This window comes from Pollachius pollachius (assembly GCF_949987615.1).
Source record: "Pollachius pollachius genome assembly, chromosome: 1".
Lineage (NCBI taxonomy): Eukaryota > Metazoa > Chordata > Actinopteri > Gadiformes > Gadidae > Pollachius > Pollachius pollachius.
The window spans coordinates 38288502-38303501 of NC_136934.1; the positions used below are offsets into that span (position 1 = coordinate 38288502).

Sequence of the window (15000 nt, forward strand, 5' to 3'; positions counted from 1 at the left end):
CTACCCAAACCAAAACGCATCCTAAACAGGAAGTTGAAAGATTCAAAATGAAATCAGTGAAAATCAACTTTTGTATTCCAACTCTATGTAGGCCTATAGATGAACCGATTCAAGGATGGCATGGTCAAAAAATGAATAATGGTCTAATCCCCTAAACGTCCTCTATGATTGTTGCTTCCAAGCTATCTTCCCTGGACCCCCTAACTCATGTAATATATATAACATATATATATAATATCTGACACGCTTGGAAAGGTCAGCAACCACGGCCGTCAAAGTTATTCATTCTGTTGAAAAAATCGCATTTGGAAGAGATTTGCTGGGAAGTCAATTTTAATGATTTATATTATTTTATATATTGCTATACTTTTCATGTTTTAAAGGTTCCAAATATATGCAACTGCGCAGAGAACTCTTGGCCAAGGTTGGAATACCTAGTCTATAAGAGTTAAGCTTTGGTGCCATAGACACGTCAATGGGTGAGAGAGAGAGAGAGAGAGAGGGAGAGAAAGGGAGAAGGAGTAGAAAGAGAAAGAGAAGGAGAGAGGGGAAGGGAGACAGTGAGCGAGAGAGTGGGAGGGATAGAAAAGAAGAGAGAGGGGAATCGAGAAAGAGAAGGAGAGAGAGAGAGGGGCAGAGAGAGGGGGATCGAGAGAGAAGGAGAGAGAGAGAGGGGCAGAGAGAGGGGGATCGAGAGAGAGAAGGAGAGAGAGAGAGGGGCAGAGAGAGGGGGATCGAGAGAGAGAAGGAGAGAGAGAGAGGGGCAGAGAGAGGGGGATCGAGAGAGAGAAGGAGAGAGAGAGAGGGGCAGAGAGAGGGGGATCGAGAGAGAGCGGGAGGGAGAGAGAGGGGGAGAGGGGGAGAGAGAGAGAAGACAGTGTGGAGAACACTAGCTAATATAAATTCATTATGTAAAGCCGCAGCTCAAACAAATTGACAGGCGGGTATTACACCCTAGAGGAGCCGAATCAAGAGCACCAAAGAATTAGCGCCGCTCACCCTTGACCCCCAACCCCCCCCCCGCCCGCTGGAGTGTGCCCCCCATGCATACTAAATGCTGCAGGACGGAGGCGGGTGGGGCCGCACCAAAACTGTGATCCTACACTGGTTTGTAATACCCCCGCCCCACCCCGACACACACACACACACACACAATATACCCAAAAACAGCCCTCGGACCCCAACGTGTCTCTTCAGGAACGCAAACCAGCTAACTAAAAAAAACAACTGAATCGACTAAAAACCTGAGAGCGAGGAACCTTGGGAAAGGTGACCAAAGAGTGGAACACCACAGCTCCACCTCACCACGGCAATGCCTCACCACCTCACCACCTCAACACAGCTCCACCTCACCACGGCAATGCCTCACCACCTCACCACCTCAACACGGCTCCACCTCACCACGGCTCCACCTCACCACATCACCACGGAATCACGGCATGTCTACTCATTTCAACTCCACAGAGGGGTGTTTCAAAAAGTGTTTTGATTCGACTTCACCTCCCAAGGCCACCGCCAACAACCTCAAAAGGTCTGCGCTCTCTTGAGCTCTGAAAGCATCATCGACTGCTCAACAACACCAGAATATCTATTGGCCGACTAATCAGTGAGAAGGGGCCCTGCCAGAGGCTGGGCTGGAGTGCGTTGCAGCGGGTGTGAGAGTCCAGATGCTTTAAAAAAAACATAGCACTGCGGCTCATGATTCAGACCCCTGCCCGTCCCTCAACCATGTCCCAACATCACAGACGCCGCCGACATCATCTGCCTGGAATCACTAGCATGGGATTAAGGATGTTCTGAAGACATGCACACACACACACACACACACACACACACACACACACACACACACACACACACACACACACACACACACACACACACAAACACACACAAACAAGCACAGAGTTGAGAGTCAGTGCTGCCTGCCTGACCTGTTGCCACCATGGTGACAACACTGGTCTCCAAGGTTCAGGATTGAGACTATTAAGTGGGACGAGGGAGAACAAAAAGGAGGAAAGGAAATGAAGAGAAGAGTGGAAAAGAAGTGAGGAAAGGAGGAAGAGATGAAGACAAAAGAAGACATCTGAACGAAGGCCAGTTGAATCAGTAGAAGTTGACGGCAAACTAATGAGATACACCATCATAAAAACATGATTAAAAAGACAATCCTCTGGAAATGTTTTTATCCAGGAGGCTGGCTGATAGCAGGACTTACGTTAATACTATTTTTTTTAAGGGTAGTGGTCCCCATGAAGGCAGGGCTGGCCCAGAGACACACTGGATCTAATAACATCCTTGATAAACGATTGCTGCCTCAATTATGGCGCGTGGCTCTGAGCAGCTGGTGTTAAAGCGACCTGATTCATGACGGTAACGGGTCAGGTTATTTGTTCAACAAATAACATTAAGCCCTCATGCGCTTTCCCCCCAGACAGACACACACACACACACACACACACACACACACACACACACACACACACACATACGTATATAAATATACACACACACACACACTCTCTCTCACACACACACATACACACACAGACATACAAAGACATACACAGACTAATCAGATTTTGAAGAAAAATCACAAAGGCCAGCGAATGCAGCTCTCAGCAACGGAAACACAAGCTGCAAAAAGTTGTGCTCCTGGGACAATGTGTACAGACAGCGATAAACAGTGATACTAAGAAACAGCAATTTCATGCTTTGGTAGACTTTTTTAATTTGTCATTTATATTTCTGTTTCGACACATTCTGGTTGTTATTGACGACCCTCAGATGTGTGGTGTGTCCCCTCAGGGGTTCAGATTCCAGGTTTGTGATTCGATCCTAACCACCGGAGGTATTTGTAAGGGCAGGTCTGAAAGTTGCGGATCGAAAGCAGGCAGAGCCGTAAAGGACATGAAACACGCAGAGGAGAAAAAATGATGGAAACGAAATATTCCGACACAAGCCTAGCCGCGCGTCAATGACCTAAATATTGATCGAAACAAGAACTGGAGAGCAACTATCCAAGACCCCCCCTGTCTCACTGCAATCCTAAAAAAGGTTCAGAGGAACCAGCCAAAGAGACAAGACAGACTGGTCACGTGACGGACACCAGACGCCGACTCCAGCGGGACACGCAGGGCCACTGAGCAAGAAGCTGATCCCTCAGCCGTAGAGGGGAGCGAGGCAGACGGACTAACACTCGATACACCGACTCATTGCGTTACGAACAAACACAAAGTGGCCTAAAAACCACGAAAAAGAGCAGTGGAAAGCGCTGTTGATGGCATGCCATCTACAGCGTGTCCACGGGCCAAACACCCCTTGCCCCCGCTCCAGGATCAATGAGCGCGCCTCTGGCCACGGTGCCAGCGCTGGGAGTCCCGTGTGCCGCCGGCGGCCGCCGGGGAGATCAATGGCTAGGCTTCTGCTGCTCATCGATTCAAGTCGCTCCTTTTTACCCCCCCCCCGACGCCCCCCCTTCTCTCACACCTGAGAGGAGATTAACGAGACAGCAGAGAGAAGAGTTTAACAGGCTACACTAATAGGCTAGAAGATTGATCGGCCGCCTCTCCTCGAACTTTGAACTCGCAGCGCACCACCTGCGGCGTGTTATTATTTTAGGTTGTGCGCTTGTTGGAGGATACATTTGATGCGTTTGATCTTGTTTCCATGCTTCTGCTGTGCGTGATGTTGCCGGTGAGGTATCTGACTGCTGGCACTTCACCGCAGGAGCGCTATTGAAATGTCATCGAATTTCCTTCTCTCTGATAGGCTATGGTCTCCATTAGCTGCTCTCACTGCCGAAACCTTGACAGCGCATCGAAACTGCCAAGGTCTGTTAAATTGTTAATCGCACACTTCGCATACAGACACACGCACGCACACATAAACATGCATAGGTACACACTCGTTCATTAAGAGTCGGCTGTTGGTGTGTGTGGGTCTGTCCGGACCGGTACCTGTTGCAGTAAGTTAACATAACCTTGTGCTCGTCTATTCCTTGCGGTTATATTGACAACGCAGCCACAAACTCCAAGGACTTAACGCCACCGTGACACACACAATGGAACTTAAGTTCCCAAGTCCGGCACAAATATATCGATCAGAGCGTCTAGCACTCGGCAAACATTAATCTGGAGTCCTGAAACCCATATCAAAAGGACGTGGGCTCAGCAAAAGACTTTTGCTGAGTAGACACTAGTCGACGGCGGGGTTGTGGATCAAGCAGGGCATAGACTAGAGAGAGAGACAGGGAGGAGAGAGAGAGAGAGAGAGAGATAGAGGGGGGGAGACAGAAAGAGAGAGATGGAGTGAGAAGGGGGGAGAGAGCAAGGAGGGAAAGAAAAGAGGGGAGAGAGAGTGTTAGAGAGAGTGAAAGGAGAGAGTTTGAGAGAGAGATAGAAAGAGATATAGAGGGGGAGAGGGAGAGAAAGAGAGAAAGATGGAGAGAAGGCAAGAAAGGCAGAGGTTGGTTGGAGGAGAGGATAGGCGAGGAAAAGAGGAGAGCAGAAGAGAGGAGGAGCGAGGGGGGAGGAGATCAAAGTGAAGGCAAGAGGGGAAGGAAGGGAGGGATGAAAGGAGGAGGAGAGGAGATGAGAGGCGTGAGAGGAGGAGAGAACAGGGGAGGAGGTGAGAGAGCAGGAGAGAGGAGTTGAGTGAAGCTGTGGGAAAGAGGGATGAAAGCACAGAATGACGAAGCGACGAGGAGGAGAAAAGGGGGACGAGATGTGGCTGGGGGAGAGGAGGAGAGGAGGAGAGAGGGGAGGCGGTGAGCTGAACAGAGGAGTGGAGTGCTGCTGAGTGTTGGGGGGGCAGGGAGGTGGGCGATGTGGAGCGTTTCGAGCAGCGTTGTGTCTAGACGGTATTTATGATCCACGTGTCTGCCGCCGCCGCCGCGGCAACCAGCCAGCGGCCGCGGCAAGATGGCATGCTCCCCTCTAGTAAAATCATTCTCTCTGTGGCCAGCGCCTGCTTCATCTCTGTCCCCGCTCTCTCCATCTCTCACTCTGTCCCTCTCTCACTCGCTCACTCTGTCTCTCCCTCCATCACTCACTCTCTCCATTTCCCACTATGTCCCTTTCTCCATCTCTCACTCTTTGTGTTTTTTTTGTGGGTCTCCATGGCTCTCCATCTCTCACTCTGTCCCTCTCTCACTCTGTTCGTCTCTCCATCTCTCACTCTGTCCCTTTCTCACTCTGTCTCCCTCCATCTCTCATTTTGTCATTCCCTCACTCTGTCCCTCCCTCCATCTCTCACTCTGTCATTCTCTCACTCTGTCCCTCCATCCAGCTCTCACTCAGTCTTTCCCTCCATCTCTCATTAACTCCCTCCATCCATCTCTCATTCTTTCCATCTCTCAAGCTGTCCCTCCCTCCATCTCTCACTCTCCCCATTTGTCACTCTGTCCCTCTCTCACTCTGTCCCTCTCTCATTCTGTCCCTCTCTCCATCTCTCACTCTGTCCATATCTCACTCTGTCCCTCTCTCACTCTGTCTCTCCCTCCATCACTCAATCTCCCCATTTCTCACTATGTCCCTTTCTCCATCTCTCACTCTTTGTGTTTTTTTGTGGGTCTCCATGGCTCTCCATCTCTCACTCTGTCCTTCTCTCTATCTATCACTCTGTCCCTCTCTCCATCTCTCACTCTGTCCCTCTCTCTATCTATCACTCTGTCCCTCTCTCCATCTCTCACTCTGTTCCTCTCTCTATCTATCACTCTGTCCCTGTCTCCATCTCTCACTATGTCCCTCTCTCCATCTCTCACTCTGTCCCCCTCTCTATCTATCACTCTGTCCCTGTCTCCATCTCTCACTCTGTCCCTCTCTCCATCTCTCACTCTGTCCCCCTCTCTATCTATCACTCTGTCCCTCTCTCCATCTCTCACTCTGTCCCTCTCTCCATCTCTCACTCTGTTCCTCTCTCTATCTATCACTCTGTCCCTCTCTCTATCGCTCACTCTGTCCCTCTCTCCATCTCTCACTCTGTTCCTCTCTCTATCTATCACTCTGTCCCTCTCTCTATCTCTCACTCTGTCCCTCTCTCCATCTCTCACTCTGTTCCTCTCTCTATCTATCACTCTGTCCCTCTTTCCTTCTGGGTCTTTGTCCCTTGGCCAGTCAAACTGCTGGCAAATCTGGCCTTTTTCACTCCCTCACTGGCAAATTCTCGTTATTTCTTTATTTTATCACTCTTTCTATCTCCCTTTCCATCATTATCCCTCTTTCAACCGCTCTCTCATTCTTTCCCACAGTATCACACTTTACTGCCCCTCTAATCTATTTCATCATATCTCTCCATCTCTCTCTGTCTCTCCATCTATGTCTCTGTCTCTCTCTCTCTCTCTCTCTCTCTCTCTCTCTCTCTCAGAATCTCTCTCAGAATCTCTCTCTCTCTCCCCCAGTCTACATCTCCCAGACATCAAGCAGGAGAAAGAAATAAAGAAAGAAAGAAGAAAGGGGAGAGAGGAATATGCGAGGGTTCAGCGAGTGACACTCGTGGCTGGTCCCTGCCTCGCCACCGCCTCTCACATTAACATGCGCTCTAGACAGCTAAATATTTTAAGTGCCCCGACGTCGGGCCGGGCTCTACCCACTGGAAGCCCCTCCAACACAAGCTCCTTACACACACACACACACACACACACACACACACACACACACCCATAAGCTCCTAACACACACACACTCCCACTCTCGCACACACATGCATTACACACACACACACACACACACACACACCAAACAGACATACACCCATAAGCTCCTAATACACACACATACACAAACTTACACAAACACATACACACGTCTGATGCTTCAGAATGAATCGAGAGGGAGGCTGTGGGAGTGTGTGTCTGTATGGGTGGGGGGTTAACAATGACAGTAAAAAAACGATATATAGAGAGAGAGGGCCACTGGGGGAACGAGAGCGTGAAGGAGATGGAGAGGGAGAGAGTGATAGAGAGAGAAAGAGACAGAGGGAAAAGAAGGGTGCTAATGGATTGTAAGGAGCGTAAAAATTGGAAGATTAAAATGATGCAAAACAGGGATGTCATCAAATATAATGTGTGTGTGTGTGTGAGCGTGTGTGTGTGCGCGCCTGCGTGTGAGTGCGTGTATGTGTGTGGATGTGGGTATGTTCTTGCGTGTGTGTGTAGATATGAATAGGCGTGTGTGTTTGTGTGTGGTGCGTAGATATGTATGTGTGTGTCTGTGTTGTTTGTAGATATGTTTGTATGTCTGTTTGTGTGTTTAGAGGTTAGGATTGGATGGTCGTGGTGAGGTAGCGAGAGAGGGAGGCAAGAGAGGAAAGGACATGAGAAAGTGAAGAGAAGGTGAAGAAATCACCAGACAGACGAGCAGACACCTACTCACATACACACAGCTGCTCACACACACACACACACACCTCTTCACACACAGGCGAATGAAAGTGGTGCAGTCAGTTTTTTTTTTTCTCCTAAAAGTTTTTGAAAGAGAACGCCGCAGCACATCAAAGTGTCCTGGCAGACAGCCACTAGTGTCCTTCAGCCTCTATCTCTCCCTCTCTTACGCTACCTCTCTCGTCCAATCTCTCTCTGTCTCTCTCGCACAATCTCCATTTTTCCTCTGTGTTTATTCCTGCCGGTCCATCTCTGTCTCTCACTCGCTCTCTGTGTTTATGTCTCCCTGTCTCGCTCTCTCTCTCTTGCTCGGTGTCTCTATCACTATGGTAGAAATGTGAGCGTGTCTTACCATGTGTGTTAGCGTGTGTGTGTTACCATGCATGTTAGTGTGTGTGTGTGTGTTATCATGCTTGTTAGTGTGTTTGCCCATGTGTGATGGCGTGTGTGTGTTACCATATGTGTAAGCATGTTTGGGTTACCATGTGAGTTAGCGTGTTTCCATTTCCATGCTTGCTAATTTCTGTGTGTTACCATTTGTGTTTGTGTGTAGGTATAACCATGTGTCTGGGCATGTGTGTGCGTTGCCATGTGTGTGAGCCTGTGTGTCATAGCATCTACTAAAAGCAGGACAGTAGAAACTCAAATAGAACATCACAGAGCGTATCGATTCACTTCACCCAAAGTTTTTCCTCGGTTTTCCTTAGCTGCCTTTAGGGTCCAAAACTCACCTTTAGAATGTTGTCTTTTTACCTGCCAGAGTGGAAAATCCACCGGCCAAACTATTGTTTCAGTGTGTAACCTCACTCTATCACTCTCACTCCATCACTCTCTCTCTTTCGAACTCTTTCACTCTCCAAACTATTGTTTCAGTGTGTTACCTGATGTGTACCACCAGCCCAACAGCAAGCTCTCACCATCATGGCTGGTGTTCACATTTTGCTCCGTGGCTGCCTGGATTCTGCCCCCAAGCGGGGCAGGGCCTGAGGGGTGCGTTCGGTACTCACAGCTGAAGATGCCCGGTGGGGGGTGCTGGGTGACGACGGGGCAGTTCTCCTCATCGCTGTTGTCTCCGCAGTTGTTGAGCTGGTTGCAGATCAGCGAGCCCAGGCGCAGACAGTTACCATTGCTGCATTGGAACTTGCACTCTGCATGTCGGGGGAGAGAGAGAGAGGCACAGAGGGACGGTCAGGCGCACGGACAGAAGGCAGGAGCCACCGTGTTTCGACGGCTCCCACGTTAACGGGAGCTCTCCCTGTTCCGTGTCCTCGGGGGTAGAAGGAGCAGAGCGCCGGGCTCTAGAGTCTAGAGCATTGGATACGGTACAAGCAGGGTCCTTTGTGCTTACAGTGTTCAGACACAACGGCCTAAGGGGTGTCTAAGAACAAAGTGTACAAAACATCAGACTCCAATCTAATTTCATACAACATCTCGTCTTAGTCATGGGGCCCTGTGTGTTGCCTCGCCTGCGTGGAGTGTAAGGTCAGGCAGAACTTTTTTGTTTTTCTGGTTTTCGTGTTTTGGTCATTTCCTGCGGCAAACTCGACGGTGAAAGTGCTGTAAATGCACTTCACCGAGAAATGAGGGCAGATTAAAAAACGACACACCCCCGCAAAAACACACACACACACACACACACACACACAGACACACACACACATACACCCAGTCTTTGCCGTTCCAAACAACAAATAAACAAATGTTTTCTTTGCAAAAAAGTGTGCTTTGATGTCTGCGCTACCCCCAAAACCAAACCATGCCTCAGTCACGCCATTACCAACGTCTTTACTTCCAGAAACTGAATATTAATATGCTCATACATTAATACAATCTGTTTCTGAGGAGGGAAATGAAAGGGAGGGGAAAGGGGTATATGTATTAATTACAATTTTTGGACAAATGAGTTCCCAAGATGGATACATTTCACTGGAGGTGTGAAGGAGTTGAACGTGGAGGTAAGGACGAAGTGGGAAAGGGAAGGTCCTGGACCAGTTTGTCTGTGTGTTGTCTCTCTAAAGCTCTCTTTAAACCAAGGGTCAGGGTAGAGAGAGAGGAATAGACATTAAGGGCTGGACAGCGAGAGACTAAGACGGAGAGAGAGAAAAAAGAGAAGTAATGATATCTTCTCTGAGAGAGAGTCTCTCAATGTGAGTGACAGAGAGAGAGAGAGAGATCGACAGAGAGGGAGAGAGAGAGAGAGAGAGAGAGAGATCGACAGAGAGGGAGAGAGAGAGAGAGAGAGAGAGAGAGAAAGAGAGAGAGAGTAGTAATCTTCTCAGAGTTTGGTCGCTAGTGGGCTGCTTCTCCGTCTGTGACCTGCTGGTCTGCAAAGGGGCAGCTCCTTGACCCTCAGCACCCCAGCGCTGGCTGAGGGCGGCGCTGGGTCTCCACAACAACACCACCACAAAGAACTTTGTGCTCGTATTTTCATTTTTCGTGGGAGTCAGGGGGACAAAGAGAACCTCAGTGCTCCTTTTGTCGTCATGGAGATGATTCCAGTTTTATTTTTCGTAATTATTTCACAGCTCCCTACTAGAGCAGGGCATGAGGCTCCAGGAGTTACGATGCTCAAGATTTTGGCAACAGAAACGTCGGCGGTGTTCCGGCAGGCCGCTGTGCATCACACAGGAACGTGACCGTAGCAGGAAGGAGATCCGTCTTATTACAATCACCGACCTTGGGTGAGTAAATAGCAGCGAAAGAAAGACAAAAATACGAAAACATAAATTATGATGGAGAAACTAATCCTGCAGAGAGGCGACGGTGGAAGGAAAAAAACCTTTTAATTAATGAGTTTCATTAGAATGTAGGAGTTAGGGAAGGGGTGGAGGGTAGACTCACACAACAGGCGGTTTAGACATGTGAGATAACACTGAGACACACAAAAACATAAACAAACACATACATATAAATACAGACACAGAAACACATACATAAACACACACACACACACACACACACACACACGCCTACAAACCATTCACACACAGACATACGCACACTCAAACATATGGGCACACACACACAAACACACACACACACACACACACACAGAACACACACACACACACACACACATAGACCAAGGTGCACGCAAAATGCCAACAGCAAGCAAACAAACGAGCAAACTGATAAAGCGACATTTTGTGGCGTTTCCTGCTCCAGTCCTTCTGATCTGCCCGATTCCTGTCCTGCTGTCAGACAGAGACCTAATGACACTGCACATTCTCCCCGCGGTCCACCCATAACAAGAACAGCTTGTTCTGCTCATGTCTAGACAGCAGCGTGGGGATGGGCTGGGGGGTGTGGGAGGGATCGGATGAGAGTGGGGAGGGGGTGGAAACGGAGCTGATTCAAAGAACAGGCCAGTGTAACCATTCCCTTATTAACCCACAAAAATGGCTATTTTTTCAGTGTGAGCGGCAATTAGTAAAGCCTCTGGGACTCCACTCATCTCCCCCCCTCTCTCTCTATTCCTCCGCTCTCCTCCTCCTCCTCCACCTCCTCTTCTTATTCTGCGTTAGTCTGGGATCCTCCCCCTGTTCCTCTAAAGCTCCTGGCTCATCGTTAGTCCTTCATTAGTCTCTCTCTCACTCTCTCTCTCTCTCCTTCTCTCTCTCCCTCTCTCTCTCTGTCTCTCTCTCCCTCTCTCCCTGCTTACTGTCAAGAGTGTATACCCTTTCCGCCTGTCAAGCCATTAGACGGACAGACATACAGACAGACATATAGTCCATACAGTAGGTCAGACAGACAGACAGACAGGAAAGACAGACAGTCATTCTGTCAGTAAGACAGAATGGCAGGCCGTCTGTCTGTCCTTCTGTCTGTCTGCCAGTCTCCTCTGTCAATCTCTCTTCCCTTGTCAGATCACTGTTAGAACACTATTTCCTCCCCTGGACATGAGTGTGTTTGTGTGTGTGTGTGTGTGTGTGTGTGTGTGTGTGTGTGTGTGTCTGTGTGTGTGTGTGTGTGGGAGATGGGGAAAGAGAGGGTGAGAGAGAGAGAGAGGTGGTGTGTGAGAGAGATTACAAGTGTGGTAGAGAGAGTGATGGTGGTGGTGGGGTGTGAGTGTGTGTGTGTGTGTCTGTGTGTGATTGTGTGTGGGTGTGTGTGTGTGCGTGCGTACATGCGTGTGTCTTTCTGTGTGTGCGTACATGTGTGTGTGTTTGTGTGTGTGTGTGTGTGTGTGTGTGCGTGTGTGTGTGTGTGTGTGGGGAGGGGGTTAATAAAATACAAGAAATTGACAATGAGGGGAAGGCAGTAGTAACAGGAACACACACACATAAATGAGGATTGAAGGAGAAGAACATTGTGTATATCCGAAAAAAATCTAATGTCATCAATAACAGATGAGGACCGAGATGATGATGATGATGATGATGATGATGATGATGAGGGTGCACATCTGAACACATGACAGCCACAACTGGGAGGTGTGTGAAGTTGTGAAGAAAGTACACCGTTCGTGTGTTTGTGTGCAAGTTGGGAAGGAAATAATGTCAGGGACGAGGACGACGATGACGTATATGAAGGTGCAGGTAGGTTAAAGGAAGGCGAGGGAATAGGCGGTGGTTGGTTGGGCTACTTTAGAGGTGCCACTAATGGGAACTCTCCATCTGCTATGTCTGTTGATGTTGCAGTCGCCCCCCCCTGCCCCCCTGACATCAGACGACAGACTCTGCCTTCTCCGAGACGTGGGCTGATGTAATGGACTTTCCCCCGGCCCGTCGATTTGCTGCTTCTTTAGAAAACACAACATATGAGAGGCGACCGGAACAAACAAACAGAATAAAACCAAGGGAAGTCGGAAAAACCTCAAAAGTAACAGACATATAATGGAAATAATGCAGAGACACAGAGGAAACATTCAGCAGAGTACTCACTGCATAATGGGTGTATGTGTGTGTGTGTGTGTGTGTTTGTGTGTGTGTGTGTGTGTGTGTGTTTGTGTGTGTTTGTGTGTGTGTGTGTGTGACATTACAAAGTGATCCAATCTCGCTTTGCTGAGCCAGAAACACATTGTTGCTGTGGTAATGTTTTGTGTGTGTGTGGTTGTGTTGGTGTATGCATTGTCCTATTCCATTTGCATGTTTTTATGTAGTTCAGTGCCAATATATTCTTCTGTGTGTGTGTGCATCTGTGTTTGTGTGTGTGTGTGTTTGTTTTTGTGTGTGCATGCATTTGCATGTGTGTGCGCGCACTTGCACATTTGTGTGTGTGTGTGTGTGCACTTGATTACGTGTGTGTGGAGACATTCTTGTGTGTATATATTTGTGCCTATGAGGAAAAAACAAGGGGCAGCCAGCAGCATTCATGGCTGCCGGGACGGACTGAGAAACCATCATGAAAGAAGCTGGTTCTTGGCTACAGACACACCTGACCCACCCATCATACACTGAACTCTGTATGGTGGAAATAGCCAGGGCTATTACAGGAGTTGTGTCCTCCAATGCTACCGCTAATATCAAGCTATTCCTCCTCCGGCCAGGGGGCTACAGGTCCCCACATATTGATTTAGTAAGTGTGGAATTCTGTGCATTTCCAGGGTAATTTCCCTACTCCTCTGGGAAACAGTGTGGTGTGTCTTGGTATTAGAACCATGTTTCACCGCTGCCGGGACATCGCTACACCACTTCCTCACATGTTCTGCTGTCCCCCTGCCGACGAAAAAGCGCAGACACGGCATATAGCGACGCCTCAGGAGGGGAATTATCACACTTCCTTGTACACACAGGCCCATAGGAAAAATAACTTGTAAGCATAATGGAAAACCCAGTGACAACATTGAAAAGAGATCTGCACAGAGAGAAATTGAGATCCTCATTGCTTCTCCCTTTCCTCCCAGTCTTGAGGCTTCCTGCGCTCTTTGTCTCCCCGCCGCACGCTGCTGTACTCGGGCTCTCGCTTCAACGAGGTCATGAAAGGGCAGGGAATGTGGGCGGGGCCGTTGCTATGCCACCACGACGGACAGCTTCCTGCCAAGGGATCGGCTCGGTGATCTGAACCAGGGCGAAGAGCCACAACCGATCTACGGGGATGTAGGATGGTAGAAGGTGGTGAGCGGCTATACCCGGTCAGCTCTGGTCACCAACGACTACCACAACGCAATCTCCGCTCCCGCGGCCTCCTGTGAGCTGTACACAGTATACGTCCCTCATCAGTCCCCGAGTCGGAAATAACATGACAAGATGGACAGAATTGATCTGCAACATCTAAAACGTTTAACGGAAACTCTCTCCCACATCTCATACCTATAACCATGTGCCTGAAATTCCCACATGTCTCCCACCAATAACGCTTATTCAGAACACCCCATTCGAGGTGCTCCATGGTGGGATGTCAACGGCAGGAGGTTAGTTTGAATGCACATCGACAGCCACGACGGAGTAACTGTGGTTGCATCAGCATATGTGGCTAGTGTGTGCTCAAGTAGAGTAATGCTAATAGGCAAATAGCCAGGATGCGATCAGTTATTTGCCATATGAACAAATACATTAGAAGCGGTACAGACTTGGCAATAATGTTATTGAATATCGTAAGCATGTTTAATTTGTGTATAATCTCATGAAAATAAGAACCGTGTTTTTGTTACCTTTGAGTGAGCCCTTGACGTTGCAATCTACAAAGTCAACACTAGATTCCATTAAATCCTACATACTGCACCTTTAATATAATATAGTTTAGTGTGGTTTCCAACACAAGTTAGAAAGAGTACGCCAACGCAAAGACATTGTTATGAGGAACCGCAGCCTCCTGCCAGGGATGAACCCTTGAAAACAAATGGTTTCAGCTTAAACGTTTCCTAAATGGGAAATTAAAAAAGTTCAGAGTTGCATCGGAAGCACAATTGATGGCTTTAGATAGCCTTCTATTGGACAGCAGAATATTTGTCGCAATGCGCATCGTAAATGTTTTAAAACCGTTTTTTTCCCCCTGAACTCTGGGTAGTGGTCCGCGGCGCAGCGCTGCTAACGTGTCTTGCTAGCTGCGGTGCCAATCTGTCGTTGCGCAGCATGGGCCAACAGCGTATAGCTGTTATTAGAAGGCCGGCGATAAAGTTGACACATTCTGTGTGCAGGGAGCCGTAGTCCTCCACTCCATGCCTTTATCTTCCTTTGATTATGGCTCTCCCTTCCCTTATTTCCCTGTGTATCTCTCCCTCATGCCCTCTAGCCCGCATCCTCCATGGCAGCATGGCAGCGGCATTAAAGTAACAAATGTGCTGCAGATGCAGCCGCTGCGTGCGAGGCGGTGGGCATCATTCCTGGCTGCTGTCCCTTCACCCCCCTTACCTCCCTCTCCCAGCTCCAAACCTCCTCCCCCTCTCTACCTCCTCCCCCTCTCTACCTCCTGCCCACTCTCTACCTCCCACCCTCTCTCCACCTCGCACCCTCTCTCTCCTTCTCGTCTGTCCCTTCACCCCCCTCACTGCCACCCCCGCCCGCCTCCCCGCTCCCTGCCTCGCTCTCTGTCCCTCCTTTTCCTCTACCTTTCTCTACCCCCCCCCCCCCCCCCCTCCCAAAACCACTCCCCCGCTTTCTTCTCTTTCATCCCCTCCTCTCGTTTCGTTGGCTCAACCAATATAATTAGGCGTGTCACAGTTGTGCTGAGCTGGCAGA

At 49.0% G+C, this 15000-nt stretch overlaps 1 protein-coding gene across 2 annotated transcripts in view; it reads right to left on the bottom strand.

The window, feature by feature from the left end:
* The window catches only part of LOC307089659 (low-density lipoprotein receptor class A domain-containing protein 4-like), a 141343-nt gene that overhangs the window by 61006 nt on the left and 65337 nt on the right, over positions 1 to 15000 (bottom strand). For both annotated transcript variants that reach the window (XM_079756046.1, XM_079756047.1), the window contains one exon: positions 8389 to 8529. In XM_079756046.1, the coding sequence (XP_079612172.1) occupies positions 8389 to 8529 (141 nt within the window). The remainder of the gene's footprint in view (positions 1 to 8388; positions 8530 to 15000) is intronic.